Source organism: Numida meleagris, chromosome 16 (genome assembly GCF_002078875.1).
Source record: "Numida meleagris isolate 19003 breed g44 Domestic line chromosome 16, NumMel1.0, whole genome shotgun sequence".
Classification (NCBI taxonomy): Eukaryota; Metazoa; Chordata; class Aves; order Galliformes; family Numididae; genus Numida; species Numida meleagris.
In genome coordinates this window covers 583829-600917 of record NC_034424.1, presented here as the reverse complement: position 1 = coordinate 600917, position 17089 = coordinate 583829, and the positions used below count along the sequence as shown (strand labels likewise).

General features: G+C 46.3%; 1 protein-coding gene across 22 annotated transcripts in view; it reads left to right on the top strand.

Annotated features, from left to right (window-relative positions):
- The window catches only part of EXD3 (exonuclease 3'-5' domain containing 3), a 251318-nt gene that overhangs the window by 58561 nt on the left and 175668 nt on the right, over positions 1 to 17089 (top strand). For 8 of the 22 annotated variants that reach the window (XM_021413925.1, XM_021413917.1, XM_021413923.1 and 5 more), the window contains one exon: positions 1115 to 1228. The exons of 9 other annotated variants lie outside the window; for them this stretch is intronic. In XM_021413925.1, the coding sequence (XP_021269600.1) occupies positions 1192 to 1228 (37 nt within the window). In that variant the 5' untranslated portion in view covers positions 1115 to 1191. Of the gene's footprint in view, positions 1 to 1114; positions 1229 to 8253; positions 8591 to 13699; positions 13776 to 17089 lie in introns of those variants that run through there. 5 more of the 22 variants (XM_021413933.1, XM_021413931.1, XM_021413927.1 and 2 more) reach the window with 3 other exon arrangements.

Below are 17089 nucleotides of genomic sequence, written 5' to 3'. Positions count from 1 at the left end.
GAAAGCAATGCTTAGATTAAAAAATAGTTGCTCTGCTTCTGCTATCTTCTTCCACTGTACATTCAATTTTGGCTGAAAACCTTACAGAGAAGGCCCTTTGCTGTTACAAGATGCTGAGGTTAATGCTGACCCTAAGATTACACTCTACAGCTGCTTGCACTTAACAGCTTAGTGTGCAATGCTACAAAAAGTGACCTTCACAGTGCCTGGTAAGAATATAAACCTTTGGATCTCCCACCTCAGAGTGACGTATACCTAACGCTCAATGTGGGATAGATGTTTTCGAAGTTACGTATCGTCTTTTAAAGACCAGGGGCTATTACTCTGAGGACATCCGGATGTGCTGCTTGCTCTGTGTAATGTCCTGCTAGATGGTGCCTTCCTCATATTGCTGCTAACAACAAAAAACAAAATGCTGATGTACCTTTAGTCTGTTGTACAGTGACTTAAATCACTTGTTATTCCTGGTACATGTGTATTTTTCTAAGCACTTGTGTTCCACCAGCACACTCAGAGTGAGTACTCTCAAGGGGGAATTTCCTTCCTGATAAACAACTCTGCAGTGTGATTCAGCAGGAAGGATGTTGTGGTTAAGGCACTGGACTGGGATTTGGGAGACATGGGTTCTGTTCCCAACTCTACCACAGTCAAGATGTGATGAGTGGAAGGGCAAGCAAACAAAGAGGAGGAGATGTTTAACTGTGGCAAAACATGCTTTCACGTTCACTGTCCACTTTGCAGGTTAGTTAGGTCTCTTTTTTGGTTGTCTCAATCAAGTAAACAGTGGTAAAGACTCCTATTTACAGAATTGAAAACTGAAATCTAATCTTCCGCTATTTCAGGAACCCAGATGTAGTTTTAACTATATGCAATGACTTTTATGAGGTTTCACGTGCTGGTGTTCCTTGTTTCTTCATTGACTTCACTAATTGCCTCTTCAGTTCTTTGATCTCCAGGCAGCGTTCTATGATTTTGATGAGAAGTCACATACTCAGATAGTTTGTCTACTACCTTGATTACATACAAAGGCTATGGACCATACATGTGATATTTCCTTTGCCTCGCAGGGTTAAGTTCCTACAGTTTTATCATAACACTACCACCTTCTTTTCAGAAGCAAGAGCTTGGGCTACCAACTCTAAGCTGTAGACCATTAACCTCATCCACCGAATTTGGTGCAACTGTGGGAGGATGAGTCAAGAGAGCAACTCAAGTGATCGGCCTGCTGGTGAGTTTTCTGCTGCTTTTTACATTTACTTGTCCTTCTGGTCATTCAGCATCATTTGTTTTCCATTTATTTTGCTTTGTGCTACTGGAGGAGAATGCTGAGTCATGAGAAAGCTTGTGCTCTAGAATTCAGTGCCACATTGCATGCCATGAAGGTGATTGGATCTTTGAGTTTTCATGGGTGCACAGCTAGATATCAGTGTTCTTAGACCTGTTTTCCAGGTTGAAAATATTTGTAACAGTTGCTTCCTTAACTTCCCACAAATTCAGAAGTGTGTACCACTTACTATTGTATTACACAGCCCATTCAGATTTTATCTATAATTCAGTTTTCTCATGAATTGCTTCTGTAATTGCTTTATAAAGAAAGACCTGGGGAAGATGCACACACTGTTATGTCCCACAAAGTTTTGTTGTCAGGGTCCTTGATGCAGAGATTGAATGGACAGGAATTCATTACTTACTCTGGCTCAGTCCTGCCAAAAATTTCTGCTCTTCTTCCATCTCTATCTTTGGTCACTAGAATTCAGTGTCATCTGGTTCTCTTAGCAGTTTCTGCAAAGGAGAACCGCCAGGGAGACACGTAAGCCAGAAGCCGTGCCTGACAGCCACCCAGGCTCTTGCTCAGCTGTGTGCTTTCTTGGCTGTGTAAGGGGGCATTCTTGTTTCTGACGTGAGGGCTATTTTTTGACAGTTTCCATTGTTTCCCACTCTTTGTTAATGGGTGAGGTCTTTTTGTCTGATTCGTTTTTCAGAGTAGAGGCTGTTATGGGAGCTGTCTGCTCGCAGGTTTTGGGGTTTTTTCTTTTACTTTTTTTTTTTTTGGTCAAGAGTCCTGAGGGTTTCTTCCTCTTTTTTTTTTTTTTTAGACTTGCTCAAACACATCTGGATTATATCTACCTGAGGGGTTTATTAGAATATCCCCTTACTGGTGCAGCAAATAAAACAGTCCTCATGGTCACCACCCTTCTGCCATGCTGTTTTACTGTCACTGTCCACATGTGTAGGCAGAGCAAATTGTTGAGTTTGGGATTGTAAACACTGAAGATCTTGTCTGTGGAATTGAATTTGAGAATTCAAGGATGGGAAAATTCTTCTTGTAGCTTGGAAGAAAAGGAGATCTCCTGTTGTTCCTTTCTGCACTGCCCAGCTGGCCATGGGGATGAGAAGAGAGAATCTCTCTTCTTTGAAACTCTGCACATGCTTTTACTGCTGTGAACAGATGATGATTACATGTCAGGATGTCATACAGATTCATGAGTCGTCCACAGAAGGACTGAAGGCAGGGTTTTTGGAAAAAGGCCTTCAAGGGAAGACTCCAAAACACAAGCCTTTCTGGGTACTCACAAGAGAGGTGTGGGTCATACAGTCAAAGTATTTGTAGGTTGCTTATTGCAACATATTTTGGTAGAAGTAATAGATGTTCTGAGTTCAGATCCACTCTCTAAGAAGCAGGCACTAAAATTAAGCTGTCAATAAGGACACACTGCCAGCCTACTACTTCAGTGTATCTTACACCTTCTACTGAAGTGCTTGGTCCTTGTTACTCTTGCAGAGTTCTGGGTTGCACAGATCTGATCCACTGATGATTTATATCTTGGCTGAAGATAGGGATATTCAGATTTGGATCTGTGTGCTCAGCGTCTAGCACTAGGCTTCTGTAGCCACCTAAGTTTTCCATTGTCAATTCATTTCATTATCTAAGCCTTGCTAGCAACATAGCTATAGTTAGAGAGGAAGGATATTATAATCTTGTGAAAGATTAAAATATTTTTACTGTAATCCAGCTGGAAGGCTAGCACTTTTCTCAGGGTAGGAGACAGCCAAGGCTTTTCCCATTCTGTCCTCCCCTTGTATACAGGAAGGAAGTGCCGGCAAGGGCCTCCCCAGCTTCCTGTGGACTTCGGAGCACATTTCCAGACACGGCCTTCTCCGCCATCCATCGCCCAGCCAAACAATCACGGCAGTGCAGGGCGAAAAAAAACCTCTCGCATAAACACTTTGGAAGCAACCTGAGTGCAAACTGCTGGAATTCGTGCACAGCCTGGTTTGATCTGTAAAGCTTTGTCTGACAGCGGACTACTGAGGATTATCTTTCCTTCCTTTCCTACTGAAGTATCACAATAGTCAAAATTCTCCTTTAGAAAAAGCTTAATAAAGGGGAAAAAAAAAAACAGGAAAGGAAGAAGGGCTGATGTTTGAAGAAGCTGTTGGGTTGACAGACTGCAGAGCCTTAAGCCAAGGAGGGGAGCAGGGATGCTCTCTGTTCCACAGCACCCCCGGGTGATGTGTCTGGCTGCAGGGGAAGGAAGTGAGTGTTGTCTGGCATTCTGGAGGCAGAGGTTTTGTCAGGTCTACAGGGTAGGGCAGTGATAAGGCAAGAAGTTAGTCTGTGATGGCTTGCAGGATGAAATAAATAAGGCAGAAGCCTCACCTTTATATGAATCACCTCTGCTGAATGCAGTTCCTTGACTCTCTCCAGCGAAGGGCTCTGAATCTGAATCTTGGTCTTTTTCTCATACTACTGGTTTGTTTAAAAGCTGCATTACAATATTTAAGTAATATTTTTAGACTTGTCTGCTCTGTAGCCTTTTTTTAACCATTCCCTAAGCCAAATGTTTGGTTTTCCTTCTTCAGTATGGGTTCAGTATTCTTATCAAGTTTGAGCTGGGAATTTCATTTTGCTTCTGATAGTAGTGGTCGTGCCTGTGAAGATCAGCTGTTAAGAGGTGATGAGCACTCACTGGATCATCTCAAGACAGGTGCGTAATCCTGCAGAATGACTGGATGTGACAGAATATTTGGAATCTTAACTTGATAGGGAAACGAAGTTTTTATGTTTGAGGTTCAGTTTTCCCTGAACATCTAGTCTGAATGATGTACATGTAAGGCTGAACACCTAGGTTAGCCAGAGCTCTGACTATGTGCCTGCCCACCTTTAGAAAGGCTATGTTACCATGTTCCCACCCTGCATCTTCCTGTAGGTGTTGTTGAAACCATCTGCTCTTTGGTGTGAAGTGCTCCAAAACTCCCTCCCGGAGTTGGTATCCAACAGCAAGAGAACTGGTGTGAGCTTGTGATTGAAGGAGAGGCAGGAAGGCTATGAGCCATCAAAGCAAGTGTGCCTGCCCTCCTCATTCCACCTGGATGCTGCCTGTGTTAAATTGTGCTCCATGTCTGAGCCCACCCCTCTGTGTCAGCTAAGCACTGCTGCTGTACGTGTGCATGGTGTTAGAACATCTCCAAGATTTCCCTGTTTGTGTCATTGGTGAGCTGGGTTAACATTCATCTCAGAGTCCAGCTTCATGGTAAGTCTGAAACTCACAAACCAGCCCAGCTCTGTGCTGGCTACCTTCAGGAGCACCTTTCTGTGCAGCCAGGTGTGTTTGCTGGGGTTGTGCTGTTCCCTTTCTTCTGACACTTGCTGTCTTTTGTCTGGGCTTGTAGTGGGTGCATGGGGAGTAAGCTCCTTACATGCCTTTAGATGCTCTGTGGCATGGGAGTTATTTCTGTGTAAGTTCTTTACACACCACAGCACTGTGCAGTCTGTGTTTAAAATCTGAAGGCATCTCTGAAATGCTAACATTTATTTTTAAGTCAACTAAAAATGGACATGGATAACACCAACTGAAAAAAATAAGGAGGTAAAATGGACTGGGCCTGCGGAGGAAGGTAAGTAGCAGTAATAGCTGTGTATTTGTAAAAACAACAGCAGAAATAGGCAAACATAACCCTTCCCCATCAGGGCAAAGAGCTGGAACTAAGAAGTTGGATTTCCCCCCAGTTAAGGCTGAGAGAAGGTGCTGTCAGTTTGAAGCTGTACCATCATTTAAAGGCAAAAAAGCAAAACTGGGCACCCTAGCTTCAGGTCCTGTCTTAGACCTGGAGTTCCCAGACAGGGAAATGAGGCTGTCAAATGCCACAAACTGTTTCATAAAGTATTCATCTTCCCCTTTAGGAAGCTGTTTGACTAGACATGAGAAAGTGTTCACATTGACAGCATGCAAAATTTCTTATTTCCTTGTAGAAAGTAATTATTGTGGGCTTGCTTCTGGCTGTCTGCTTTGGAGGAGGAAGACGCCTCTCCAGCGGGCAGCGGGTGCAGTTCTACTCAGTTCCTACATACACCAGTCTCTTACCTTACTCATCTAGTTGTGTCCTGTAACAGCAATGGGTTAAAAGAAAATGAGACAGGGCTGACAGTGTCCCTCTTAAGTACAGGAGGGCCAACTTGAAATCAATCTACTGCATGCTAGCTCAGCAATGCAAGGAACGCAGGGCAGCAGTAACATGATCGGATTTGCTCAAACCACTGAGCAAAAGCGCTGCTGTGTTGAGAGGAGCTGTGAGGGGCAGGGGTGCTTGTCTCCTGTGACTGTGGAGGCTGGTACTTCTCAAAAAGGAGAGCAGGGAGAGGGTCATAAGCCCATTTGGACGAGCCACACTAGCCAACAGCGCAAGGGAAGCTAATCCTCAGTGCACAGTATCTCTGAGAAGTCAAAGAAATAGGCTTGTGGTTGCGAGTGCTGTTTGCCCACAGGTACCAATGTGACTGAGAGAATTATGTTTAGATTGGACGTGGAGTCATGGGGCATGAAGTGATCAGTAACAAAGAAGCTTTCCCCAGATTGCCTGCTGGTGTCTGCGTTCCCCTTTGCAGAAAGGGATGAAGTGTAAGAGCTGCATCTTCTCACTCTGCCTCTTTCAGATACATTCAGGGAAGGCAAAGGATCCAGCTGAAGCCAGCAGCCCACACAGCCTACAGAGACTGCCAGGTGCAAGTAACAAACGTGGCAGAAAAACATGCTGTGAAATCAAAGAGGCACTTTTCAGTGCTGGTGAATCAGAGGTGATTAGTTATAGGGAGGTGAATCACAATGTGTGCTAGATCCCTGCTCCTGCTGCCAGTGCAGCACTGTGAGAGCTGCCGGGGCATCTGCATCTACCTTCTCCAGCTCCACAGCCATCAGTCACTGGATAGAAGTTGTTAGGAACCTGCAGGAGCACAGGGGCATGCGGCACATCTTCACACCCAAGGTGTCTGCCCCAACAAAAGAGGTTGGGAGTAAAACGTGGCCTCCCTTTGTGTGGGGAGGAGGGATGGCCCTGCCAATGCAGGGGCTTTTTTTTTTTTTCCTTTAGTGGGAACCGTGGGGCAATAGAAATGTTCTGCTCCAAGACTAAAGCCGTGTTTGCTGTGTGTGTGATTGTGCATTCTTTTAAATTAAACTATTTTGCAAGCACTTCCTTCCTGCATTTCTCAGAAGGAGGGAGGGGGGTGTGCAAAGAATGTTTAACTGCCTTTGACGGAGGAGGAAAACTGAAGAAAACAAGCGATGCAATCCTAACTGCTGACCTTTTACTTGAGCTTGGTGATGTTTTTCAGCAGCAGAGCCTCCAGGGAGTAACAGCATCCTCCTTGCTATTGTGCTGCCTGCCCAAAAAGGGGGCTAAAGTTCAGCTTTTATGATGTTCTCACTCTGGGCTTGTGGGAAAAAGGCCACATTCCCTTTCTTAGGTCATACGAGTGCAAGAGATGACAGAGTCCTACAGTCTAACCCCAGGGCATTAGGCCAGTGCAGACTGAGATGGGGATAGACAGCTTGGTAAATATGCAGCCAGCTCTTTCTCCTTAGGAGATTCACAGCAGGTGGGAGGGTAATTTACATTGTTAAATTAATCAGTGCTTTTTTATTTTATGTTGGTGTGTTATTGTTTCATAAAAGCACATGGGTCGCTATTACTCATGATGGACTCTTGCACTTTATTGTTAAATACTCTTCCACTTTGGTCCACAGTTACTGGAAACAAACGTTGCCTCTTGTTTTTGCCTTAGTGGGTAACTAAGCATTAAACAAACCCAACCTCATCCCTGACAAACCAGTTGCTTTTAGGAAACTCTCCTCAGTTCTGAGGATTCAGATGATTGCAGCTGATGTTCTCAGCCTTGTTCATCGGACTGTGTGTTCCCCTTGCCCTCTGGTAGAGGTTAGGGGCCAGGGAGCCATTGGTCCCTAGGCTCAGGGGTTCAGGTCAGGCTTCCTCCCTCCCAGTTTTTTGGCCAGCATCATGGTAGGATGAATATTGCCCATTCCTTTACAGTGCTTCTATCTGTTAAAGCTCCCTTCAGCCTTGCTGCTGAAATGTCATGCATTGGATATCAAGCTGGAGTTTCTGAAGGGCATGATCCTGGCTGTGCTTCCTGAGGAGAGGAGCAGAGCCCAGGGCTGGAGGTGCTTCTGCCTGGGAAGGCTGTCTACTTTAAGGATGCAGGTGCTATTTACGACTGTTTTAAAGTTGCTTAACACATACTGTTTAGAAAATAAACCCAGATGATCCTGACCTCTGTCTGTGCATTTGTCTTTCCCCAGTGCTTGCAGCTCCTGCTGCAGGTGATGATGCTGCAGTGTGTCAGCCTGGCCATGTGCTGCAATGCATTTAGAGGTCCTGACTGTGACTGTGTCGAGGTTATCTGAACTTTGTGCCACATCTTTTGCATGGTAGGGAATGTAAACCTCTGTATGATACATACCTACCCTGCAGTTCTTTGGGGAACATGTACTGCTGTCTGCTATGTCTTTCTGCCTGCAGCCTGGGTGGGACTGGCTCATGCAAGGTCTGCTGGGTGAGGCAGAATACACTCAGTGTTTGGGATATGTGCATATGCCAAAGCACACCTGTGTGTGGTGACATCTAACAGCCACAAGACACACTTTCACCTTTGTGGTGTCACACCTGTGACAGGGTGGAGTGTGCAATTGCGGGGCCAGCTCCACTTTCCTTTAGTTGTTTAACATTGAGCCTTGTTCTTTGCAGTGTCTTGCAACAACTCCATTCCTTTCCTGACCCTCAAATTTGGTAAATGCAAGTATCTAGTTGCCTGAGATGTAGACATTTGTATTTTTGGATGCAGGCAGGTATTTCTATATTTAGAGGTGAAATAAGAGGTACTTGAGTCTGTCAGCCCTCTGGCATTTCTAGTTATCACAGCGAGTGGTAGAAGACAAACTAATGCTGGGAAAATGGCTTTGAAGGTGAGGGAGGTTTGCTGCAGAATTGAGAGCTGGACCTGTGGTGCGTGTGGGATTCAGGTAACCCCAAAGTGCCCCAGTCAGGACAGAATCACGGTTCTTTTAATAGACATGCAAAGCTCTTGGTGTTAAGCTGATTTTTGGGTTTGCAGGTATTGATTTCCATAGACAAAATGGACCAGCTGTGGCTGTCGGACATGCAGGTCGGTGTGGTGCTGCCTGCTTCCAGCCTGCAGCTACACACTGAGGAGCTGCTGGCCCTGCTGCCTTTGGGAGCAATAGCGGTGATCAGAACAGAGCCTTTGCCTTTGCAGAGCATCCATTTAACCTTTGTACGTAACCTTACTTAATTTTGCCTGATTTGGGGAGGTATCTCTTCTCATTTTCTTCCAGTTGCTCTTTCTACTTGGCTATCCTGACAGTGGGAGGGGGAAGAATTTTTTGAGGATTGTTTTTTCTTGGGAAAAAGAAATGAAGATTTATTATCAATTTTCACTCTCTGGGGTTCTATCTCAGAAAAATCTTCTGTAAAGCAGATTTCAGTTTTTACTGCAACAAGTATGTAGCAAGCTCTCGGTATTCAGCATAACAAAAGTTCATGCAGTTCAGAGCTTTCATGATTGCAGCGGTGCTTTTCTTGAGATTTTTAAAATGTCCTAGACACAATTAAAAGAATTTCTCAGCAAGGGGAGTGCAGGCTGGGGACTCTCCGGCAGATGTAATCACTCAAGGAAAACGTTGTTTGGCTTGGCTGGGCCCTGCCTTCGTTACATGCTTTCATCCTGCCGCCTGTCTTTGTCCCTCAGTCTTTTCCAGTGTCTCTCTGTATGTCTTTGTCCGTCCTTCTGTCTGCCCCACATTCCCTTGCATGCGGAATGGGGCAGCGTTAACCTGGCTACTTCCAAGACAAACAGCACATCGGATTGCAGGAGGGGGGCCTTTGGTTGTCAGCAGTCTTCGCGGTCACTCACTTCCTAGAATTAAAGGCTGGGAGCTGATCTGTAAGCCAGCCAAGCCAAAGACAATGATTGGGTTCCCATTCTGTTCCTTTGATACTGTCTTAAATATGTGCAACAAACGGGCAAACAACATTTACATAAAAGTAAGTAGGAGTCTGCTTTCTCACACAGAAGTGTTCTGCACTGCGTCTTCTCACAGGTAGTAAAACTCATCTGTTTTTTCCTGGAGGACTTCCCCTGCTCTCAGAGAACTGATTTGTCATGGAATGGAATTCCTGTCTGTGGTGTGCTTTCCAGTTTTGCTTCTTTGGGAGCCGTGAGGAGATGGGGCTGCTGCAGCTGGAATCCCAGTGGATGAGAGGAGGCGCAGCGCCGTAGCAGCTCCAGGCATGGCTGCTGGGGGCCACAGGGGCTCCATGTCCCCCGCTCCTGCTCTGAGCCTTCAGTGTGGGGCTGGGAACTGGGCAGCCAGGTGTGTGTGCCGGAAACCCAGCATCTACCAGCCTTGTAAACGGTACTGTATAGCCTGAAGGGCAGTTTGTTAAGGAAACCGACATCTGCTCAAGGTAGAAAAGGAAAAATACAAACATTGAGGGCTCTTGTCTCCCAAGCAACACATGTTGCTGGCCAGTCATTGCGACAATGCTTCACTGAGTGCTGCTGCTGTGTGGTGCGTCTTGGAAGCATCATAGAATAGATTCAGTTGGAAAGGACCTTAAGAGTATCTAGTTCTAGCCTGTCTGTTGTGGGCCTTGCAAGAGAGTGTTCAAGTGATCACAGTAAGCACTGCAAAGGATATTAGTAGGGACATAAATGCTTGGCTGCATGCAAGTCTGATAGGGAGGTTTCAAACTCCTTTATTTCAAATGTCTTAGAAGTGGTAGAAGGGGGCACCTGGAAAATATTTTAGGTGACTGCAGCTCACAAACCAATGCACAGCATGGTAGGTTGCTTGGGTAGCTTTGTGCAGGGCTTGGTGATGTTTTTGCATTGCCAGGTAAGCCAGTACAGACATCCTGTTGCGTTGGCTTTGGTGCTCCCAGGGGCTCAATGCCAGCATCTTCCCTGCTGGATGAGCCACAAGCCATTGTGGCTCATAAATTGTCGCAACTCCTGGTTGGAGGATGCTGTAAAGAGCACAAAGAAATATCATGGTTAAGTGTTATCTTCAGTCACATCTCTCACACTGTGTGATCCATTTTGAGACCGAGTTGTGGAGACCTGTCCCAGGCTACCTCCTCCTCCTCCCCACTGCTCACGTTACAGTCTATATATTTTCCATCCTTCACTTCAGGGTGTGATTGTACTCATTTTTAAGACTTTTTTTACACTCTATCACATCATAATTTTTCTTATGATGTGCTCCAAAAGATCTGTGGTGGCCGATGCAGGGTAAGGTAAAATTGTTGTTAAAAGCAGATCTTTAGTGTCAGTCTCTGTGTCTAACAGTGTACAATGACATGATTGTGCTTTCAGAGGATTGGAGAACTGCAGCGTACAGTTTGATTCTTCCATGGAATATGCAAAAGGCCTTAATGAATATTATATTTTACAATAAATGTGCATTTTAAATAGGTGGAGCTATGAATAAATGAATGTGTGGAAAAACTGTTGAACTTCGCCGCTTCAGGGTTACTAGCCAATTCTTGGACACCCTAAACCAAAAAATGCAGCAATGTAAGTTTTACTCTGTGGCTGAAGACTGAGGAGACTGAACTCTAGTCCATGGTAGTTCCTTAAGAGGAATGAGCCCTCAGGAAGTCAGGCTGGATCAAGCTATGCTTCTCTCTGAGTTTCTGTTTGACTCCATAGAAACCATTCCAAGTGGTTTACATATACCAAATATCATAGAATCATAGAATGGCCTGGGTTGAAGAGGACCTCAAAGATCATCGAGTCTCAGCCCTACCCTCCTAAGTGCAGGGTCGCCAACCACTAGACCAGGCTGCCCAGAGCCACGTCCAGCCTGGCCTTGAATGCCTCCAGGGATGGGGCGTCCACAACCTCCCTCGGCAACCCATTCCAGTGCATCACCACCCTCTGTGTGAAAAACTTCCTCCTAATATCTAACCTAAATCTCCCCTGTCTCAGCTTAAAACCATTCCCCCTTGTCCTATTGCTATCTGCCCTCACAAACATTCAATCCCCCTCCTGTTTATACGCTCCCTTCAAGTATTGGAAGGCCACAATGAGTTCTCCCTGGAGCCTTCTCTAAAGGCCCAGTTCCCTCAACCTTTCCTCACAGGAGAGATGCTCCAGCCCTCTGATCATCTTGGTTGCCCTCCTCTGCACTCGTTCCAAGAGCTCCATGTCCTTCTTGTGCTGGGAGCCCCAGGCCTGGACGCACTACTCCAGATGGGGCCTCACAAGAGCCGAGTAGAGGGGGACCACCACCTCCCTCTCCCTGCTGGCCTTTTAATGCAGCTCAGAACATAGTTAGCCTTCCAGGCTGCCAGTGCACACTGCTGGCTCATGTCGAGCTGCTCGTCCACCAGGACCCCAAGTCCCTCTCCGCAGGGCTGCTTTCAAGTACTTCTTCCCCCCGGTTGTATAGATTCCTGGGATTGCCCTGGCCCAAGTGCAGCACCCTGCACTTGGCCTTGTTGAACCTCATTAGGTTCTTGTGGGCCCACTTGTCCAGCCTGTCCAGGTCCCTCTGGATGGCTTCCCTTCCTTCCAGTGTATCGACTGCACCGCTCAGCTTGAAGTCATCTGCAAACTTGCTGAGGGTGCACTCGATTCCATCGTCTATGTCATTGATAAAGACATTGAAGAGCACCGGTCCCAGGACTGAGCACTGGGGGACACCACTCGTGACTGGCCTCCACCCTGACACAGAACCATTGATCACAACCCTTTGGCTGCGACCAGCCAACCAGTTCTTAATCCATCGAACAGTCCATCCTTCAAATCCATACCTCTCCAATTTAGAGAGAAGGATGTGATGAGGGACCCTGTCAAAGGCTTTGGAGAAGTCCAGGTAGATGACATCCATCGCCCTCCTCCCATCCACCGATGCCGTCACTTCATTGAGGCCACCAGATTGGTCAGGCAAGATCTGCCCTTGGTGAAGCCATGCTGGCTGTCTCGGATCACCTCCTTGTCACGTATGTGCATTAACATGTCTTCTAGGAGGATCTGCTCCATGATCTTCCCAGGCACAGAGGTGAGGCTCACCAGCCTGTAGTTCTCCGGGTCATCTTTTCTCCCTTTCTTAAAAATGGGAGTCATGTTTCCCTTTCTCCAGTCACTGGGGACTTCACCGGACAGCCATGATATCCAAATATCATGACAGCCAAATATCTCCTAAAACACAGAGGGGTGTCCCACTTCCAGCCTCTCACTTAACACTTCCATCTTCATTGTTGGACACCCTGTTCTTCATGATACCACAGCAAGAAGGAAGCTGACAAATAACATTCCGAGCCGTAATTCTTGTAGGTTTTTCAAACAGACCTGCGTCTGTGTATACCTTATCCTCTCTCACTGCCCAGTGGGAGTTTTCCTTTTTTCCCAGCTGAAGAGGAATGGTATGTTAAACAAAATGTGGGCTGACACTTGGTAACCCAGCAGTATTGCTCAATCAGTTCTTGGTTTCGGTATTATTAATTTGCCTTGGAGCTGGAAGCTTCTAGCCCAGCTTGTTGCCTGTGCGCGCAGGTGACAAGAGCATAGACATGATGGCCAGGACCTGTCTCCTGCTCCAGAAACTTCTTTGGAACAACACTGTGCTTTTTGGACATGAGCTTGTTCTATGCCACAGGCTACAGCGTGTTACTTGGCTGTGCCAGCTTGTCCTAATTAGTGGGTGGCAACGTCTGCAGCGCCGTACTCTGCTCTGTCATTCTGACATGTAAGTTCCTGAACTCTTGGAATGGTGATAAGCAATGCTAAGGCACTGATGGACTCTTAAAATGCTCTGTAGTACCTGTGATGATTACGTAGGTGGATTGAAAGCCCATGGGCCTGAGAAATCCTGCAGAATGGTGACCAGTGCCACAAACTGCTTTGTAGTCCAGTCTGGCTTCCCTGGGTAGCAGCAGCACCCTTGCAGCGCCCCAATTCATGGTGCCCCCACCATCAGCGGTGCCTGCGATGAGTTCAGACCTTTGGAAGCTGCAGGACATTGCAGACTAAGCTGTTTTTCTCAGTTTTGATTCAGCAGTGTAACTCAGTATCTCGCTCTAAAAAGACTTTCCATTGGTATGCAGGGCTCATATAACAGCTCCTTCACTGCTTCCTGCGGGTTAGGAGGGAAAGGATCTTTCCATGCATAATTTAATCACGTTCAGCATTTGGATTTCTTTTTTCCCATAGAAAATCTATAGCACCTTGTTAGTTAAATCCCATACTTTTAGAAACGTCTGTGAGTGAGCTTATCTTGTTCACTCAGATAAACACCTCTCAGCATCCTGTTTTTCTTATGTCATACGAACAGGAAGAGAACGATTGTTTGAGATGTGCGTCAGTCATAATTGTAACCAGGCAGTCACGCTGCCCTCCCCATTTACCATGGAAACCAGCAAATCTCTTCAAACACGCTGGTGGTAGCTGTCAGGTATCCTTTCTTTTCTACTTAACCTCCCAAGAGCTGCGACTTCGCAAGCCTTATATATTGGGACCTCTCAATGATTTTATTTTTATTGAAGAGGGAGCACTTAGAAGTTTTGCAGATGAATGCCCATCCCTACTTTTATCTTAAGTAGCCGTGATGTCTTTTGTTCTGCCTTGTACCTATTGTTAGAAACACTGCAAACTCAAGGCAAGCTCTAGGTTACTGAAATGCATATGGCAGTCTCACCAAGGAGAGCTTGGTGCGTGTGGGGAACAGATCCTACACCAAGGGAACCTTCCAGAGGGATGGGGAGAGTGCCTGGCACCTTAAGGTGGCATTTCTGAAAGCAGCAAAGGGAACAAACATGCATTTGAAGAACACATTATGTGTGTTTGCTTTTCTGGCAGTAGTGTTAGTGCTGGAGGTGTAGTTTGAAGGTAACACTGTGAGATCTAGTTAGTTAGAAGAAGAGGAAGTACTTTTAGTGTTATTTTCTTCAAAATAAGCAAGACTAATTGCTTTCTGCATACAGAGAGCCCAATTCAGCCCAGAAAAATGCATGTTCTCCTCTTCCCATTTAATTACATGATACGTAATGTGGAGGAAAGCTGAAAAGCTACTTCAAATTAGCATCTAAAGTAGCTCTCTTTGGTTCAATGCACTGTCCTACAGGAGCCTGGGTCACAGATGCCCACTTCTGTCCCATGCAGCTGCTGCTTGCAGCCCATCTGCACAGCCAGGCAGGGCCAGAGGAGCATGGAGCTGGTGCCTGAGGTTTCACCTGGAGAAACCACAGCCTGAGCAGAGGGCACAGCTGGGACCCGCTGGTCTGGAATCACAGAATGACAAAATTGTAACATGTCTTGAGTTGGGACCCCAGCGGTCACCTCGTCCAACCCCTGTCTCCACACAGCACCACCCAAATCCAGACTCGAACAAGCCAAGGGACCTCTGCTGCTGTTCATGCACCTTGCCCTCCAGACCCTTCCCCATGTCTGTAGTTCTCTTTCAGAGTCCCTCCAACAGCTTCGTGTCCTTCTGATAGCGTGGCACCCAGAGCTGCGTGCAGTGCTTGAGGTGAGGCACCTCAGGGCACATTTGCCCTTTGGGCTCCAGGGCACACTGCTGCTCGCGCTCACCTTGCCATCCCCAGAGCCCTCAGGTCCCTGTCCCTGTCCTGCTGCTTTCCAGCCTCTCATCCCCAGGCACTGGCTCTGGAGCAGGGGCAGTTGTGAGGTCCAGGAGCAGCAGGGAGCGAGGTGAAGCTCCCAGAAGGCGCTGTTTGGCTTGCAGATGTGGAAGTCAGTGAGAGAAGAAGCGTTGTACATAATTCTCACACACCTACTTTTACAAAAACTGGTAAAAGATAAAAACTGGAGAGACATTTGTTTCAATTTTCTGTATCTTTTCCTCTCAGCAAATTTGTTAAGGGTAGAAATACACATGCTCCTGGAGAGAAGACACTAGGATCTGTTGCACATTTAAGCTTTTCTTCACTTTGTTTCATTTTTCAACTAATGAGGAAGGTTTGTTCTAGTTGTAATGTGTGTTGGATGGAGAGGTGAAGACGAGCTGTAAAACTGATACTGGAAAGCTGTGAGATTCAGAGTCAAGAAAAGCAAGAACTTGCAAAACGTGACGTGTTCTTAAATTTCTAAGCCTCAAGATGTTCAGGTTTAAAGCTTTAGCTGTAATATGTCGATGCCACTTGGTTGGGATGGATTAAAATATGCTGACTTATTCAGTTAAGAGCTGAGTCTTTGTGTTGGGGCACCAAAAATGGACAGGGTGTTTCTACCTGTGCATTTTAACACAGCCGTAGCCACATAACCTAAGTACTTTGCTGACATCAGCTCTCAATGTGCCAAACTGTCTATTTCTAAAAACAACTGAAGTCTCCTTGGGATGCTTTTAGAGCAAAGATTCCTTGAAACTGATTACTTCACTTTAGTGATCTAAACGGTTTCAGCTTGTAACAAACATCAACAAAGTGCATTTCAGTTTCAGTATGGTTCTGAAATGTTGGCGTAAAAACTGATGTGTTCCTCGGGCTCAGGTTGGGCCTCTCAGGTGTAGATTGCTTGGGGTCACGTTGTCCAGCCGAAGATGAAAACAAGTTTTGTGATGGATCTCAAATACCAGCTATGGGTCACTGATTTTCACTTCAGATTGAACCACCAGTTCATCAGCGAGTCATCGAGCTGTGCTGGTTTTCCCAGGAAAAGCCTCTGTACGAAGGACTGGGAACGGGCAGTCTGCGGGGTTGTGACTCATCATCCCGTGTCCACGGGAAGCGCCTCTTCCAGACTCGTTTGTCTTTACCTAAACCTGCTGAAGCCAAAGAATAGCATTATGGCAGCATCCTCTTGTTTAATGTCAGAGATCACCTGATATGGTTTAGGTGAGTGTTTCGGTTTGTTTTTGAAAACGTGGCTTGTTGGATTGCTCGCTTGTCCTGTGTGGCTGTGCGAGTCATGGAGTCATAGAACCATAGAATGGTTTGGATTTGAAGAGACCTCTAAGATCATCTAGTTCCACTCCCTGCTGTGGGCAGGGACACCTCCCTCTAGACCAGGTTGGCCTTCTGGGCTGCAGGCGCACGCTGCTGGCTCAGCTTGAGTCTTTCATCAGCTAAGTTGGTGTGTAACTCACCGGTCCAGGCAAGCTGAACTGAGCGACAGGCACAAGTGTTTCTTCGCTCTCCTGGACCAGAAAAAGAGTATCTGTCAGTAATTAAAGCAATTAACAGCTTCCTCATTAGTGATAACCTTTGCGACTGAAAATGGCAGCCCGTTCCTCCCCTGCGGCAGAATGGAGGTTACTGTTTTAAAAAGAAAACTGGATGGCTTCAAAACCTGTACCGAGGATTTTTGCTGTTAACAGTTGTTTTTTCATGGAAACGGGTTTGGGAGAGACGGATAAAGACTTTTGGGCTGATTAGGATTAGAACTGGGGGATTTCCAGATATGTCTGGAAATGAAAAAATGTTATTTTCTTAGCTTGGTGATAGTGCTTTGCCTCTGATGCTTCCTTCCTAAATCGTCGTTCAGTCTGCTGCTGCTCCAGCAGACACTGACTAGCCAAAAAATGAGGAGATGGAAGGAATCCCTCCCTGCAATCCTGGGCAGTATTTGTTTTCTTCTTCCAATAAGGCGGAAAAAAATCCAAATGGGATGAGGGAGTGCCTCTGTCCTGCGTGTGCCCCGGCTCCCATCGCTCAGCAGCTCCGTGTCCTCCTGGGCCAGGAACGGTTTGGCTGTCTTTGTGCTTAATAACCCTCGATATTGAGGTCGTAGCCCACAGAACAGATGAGGAAA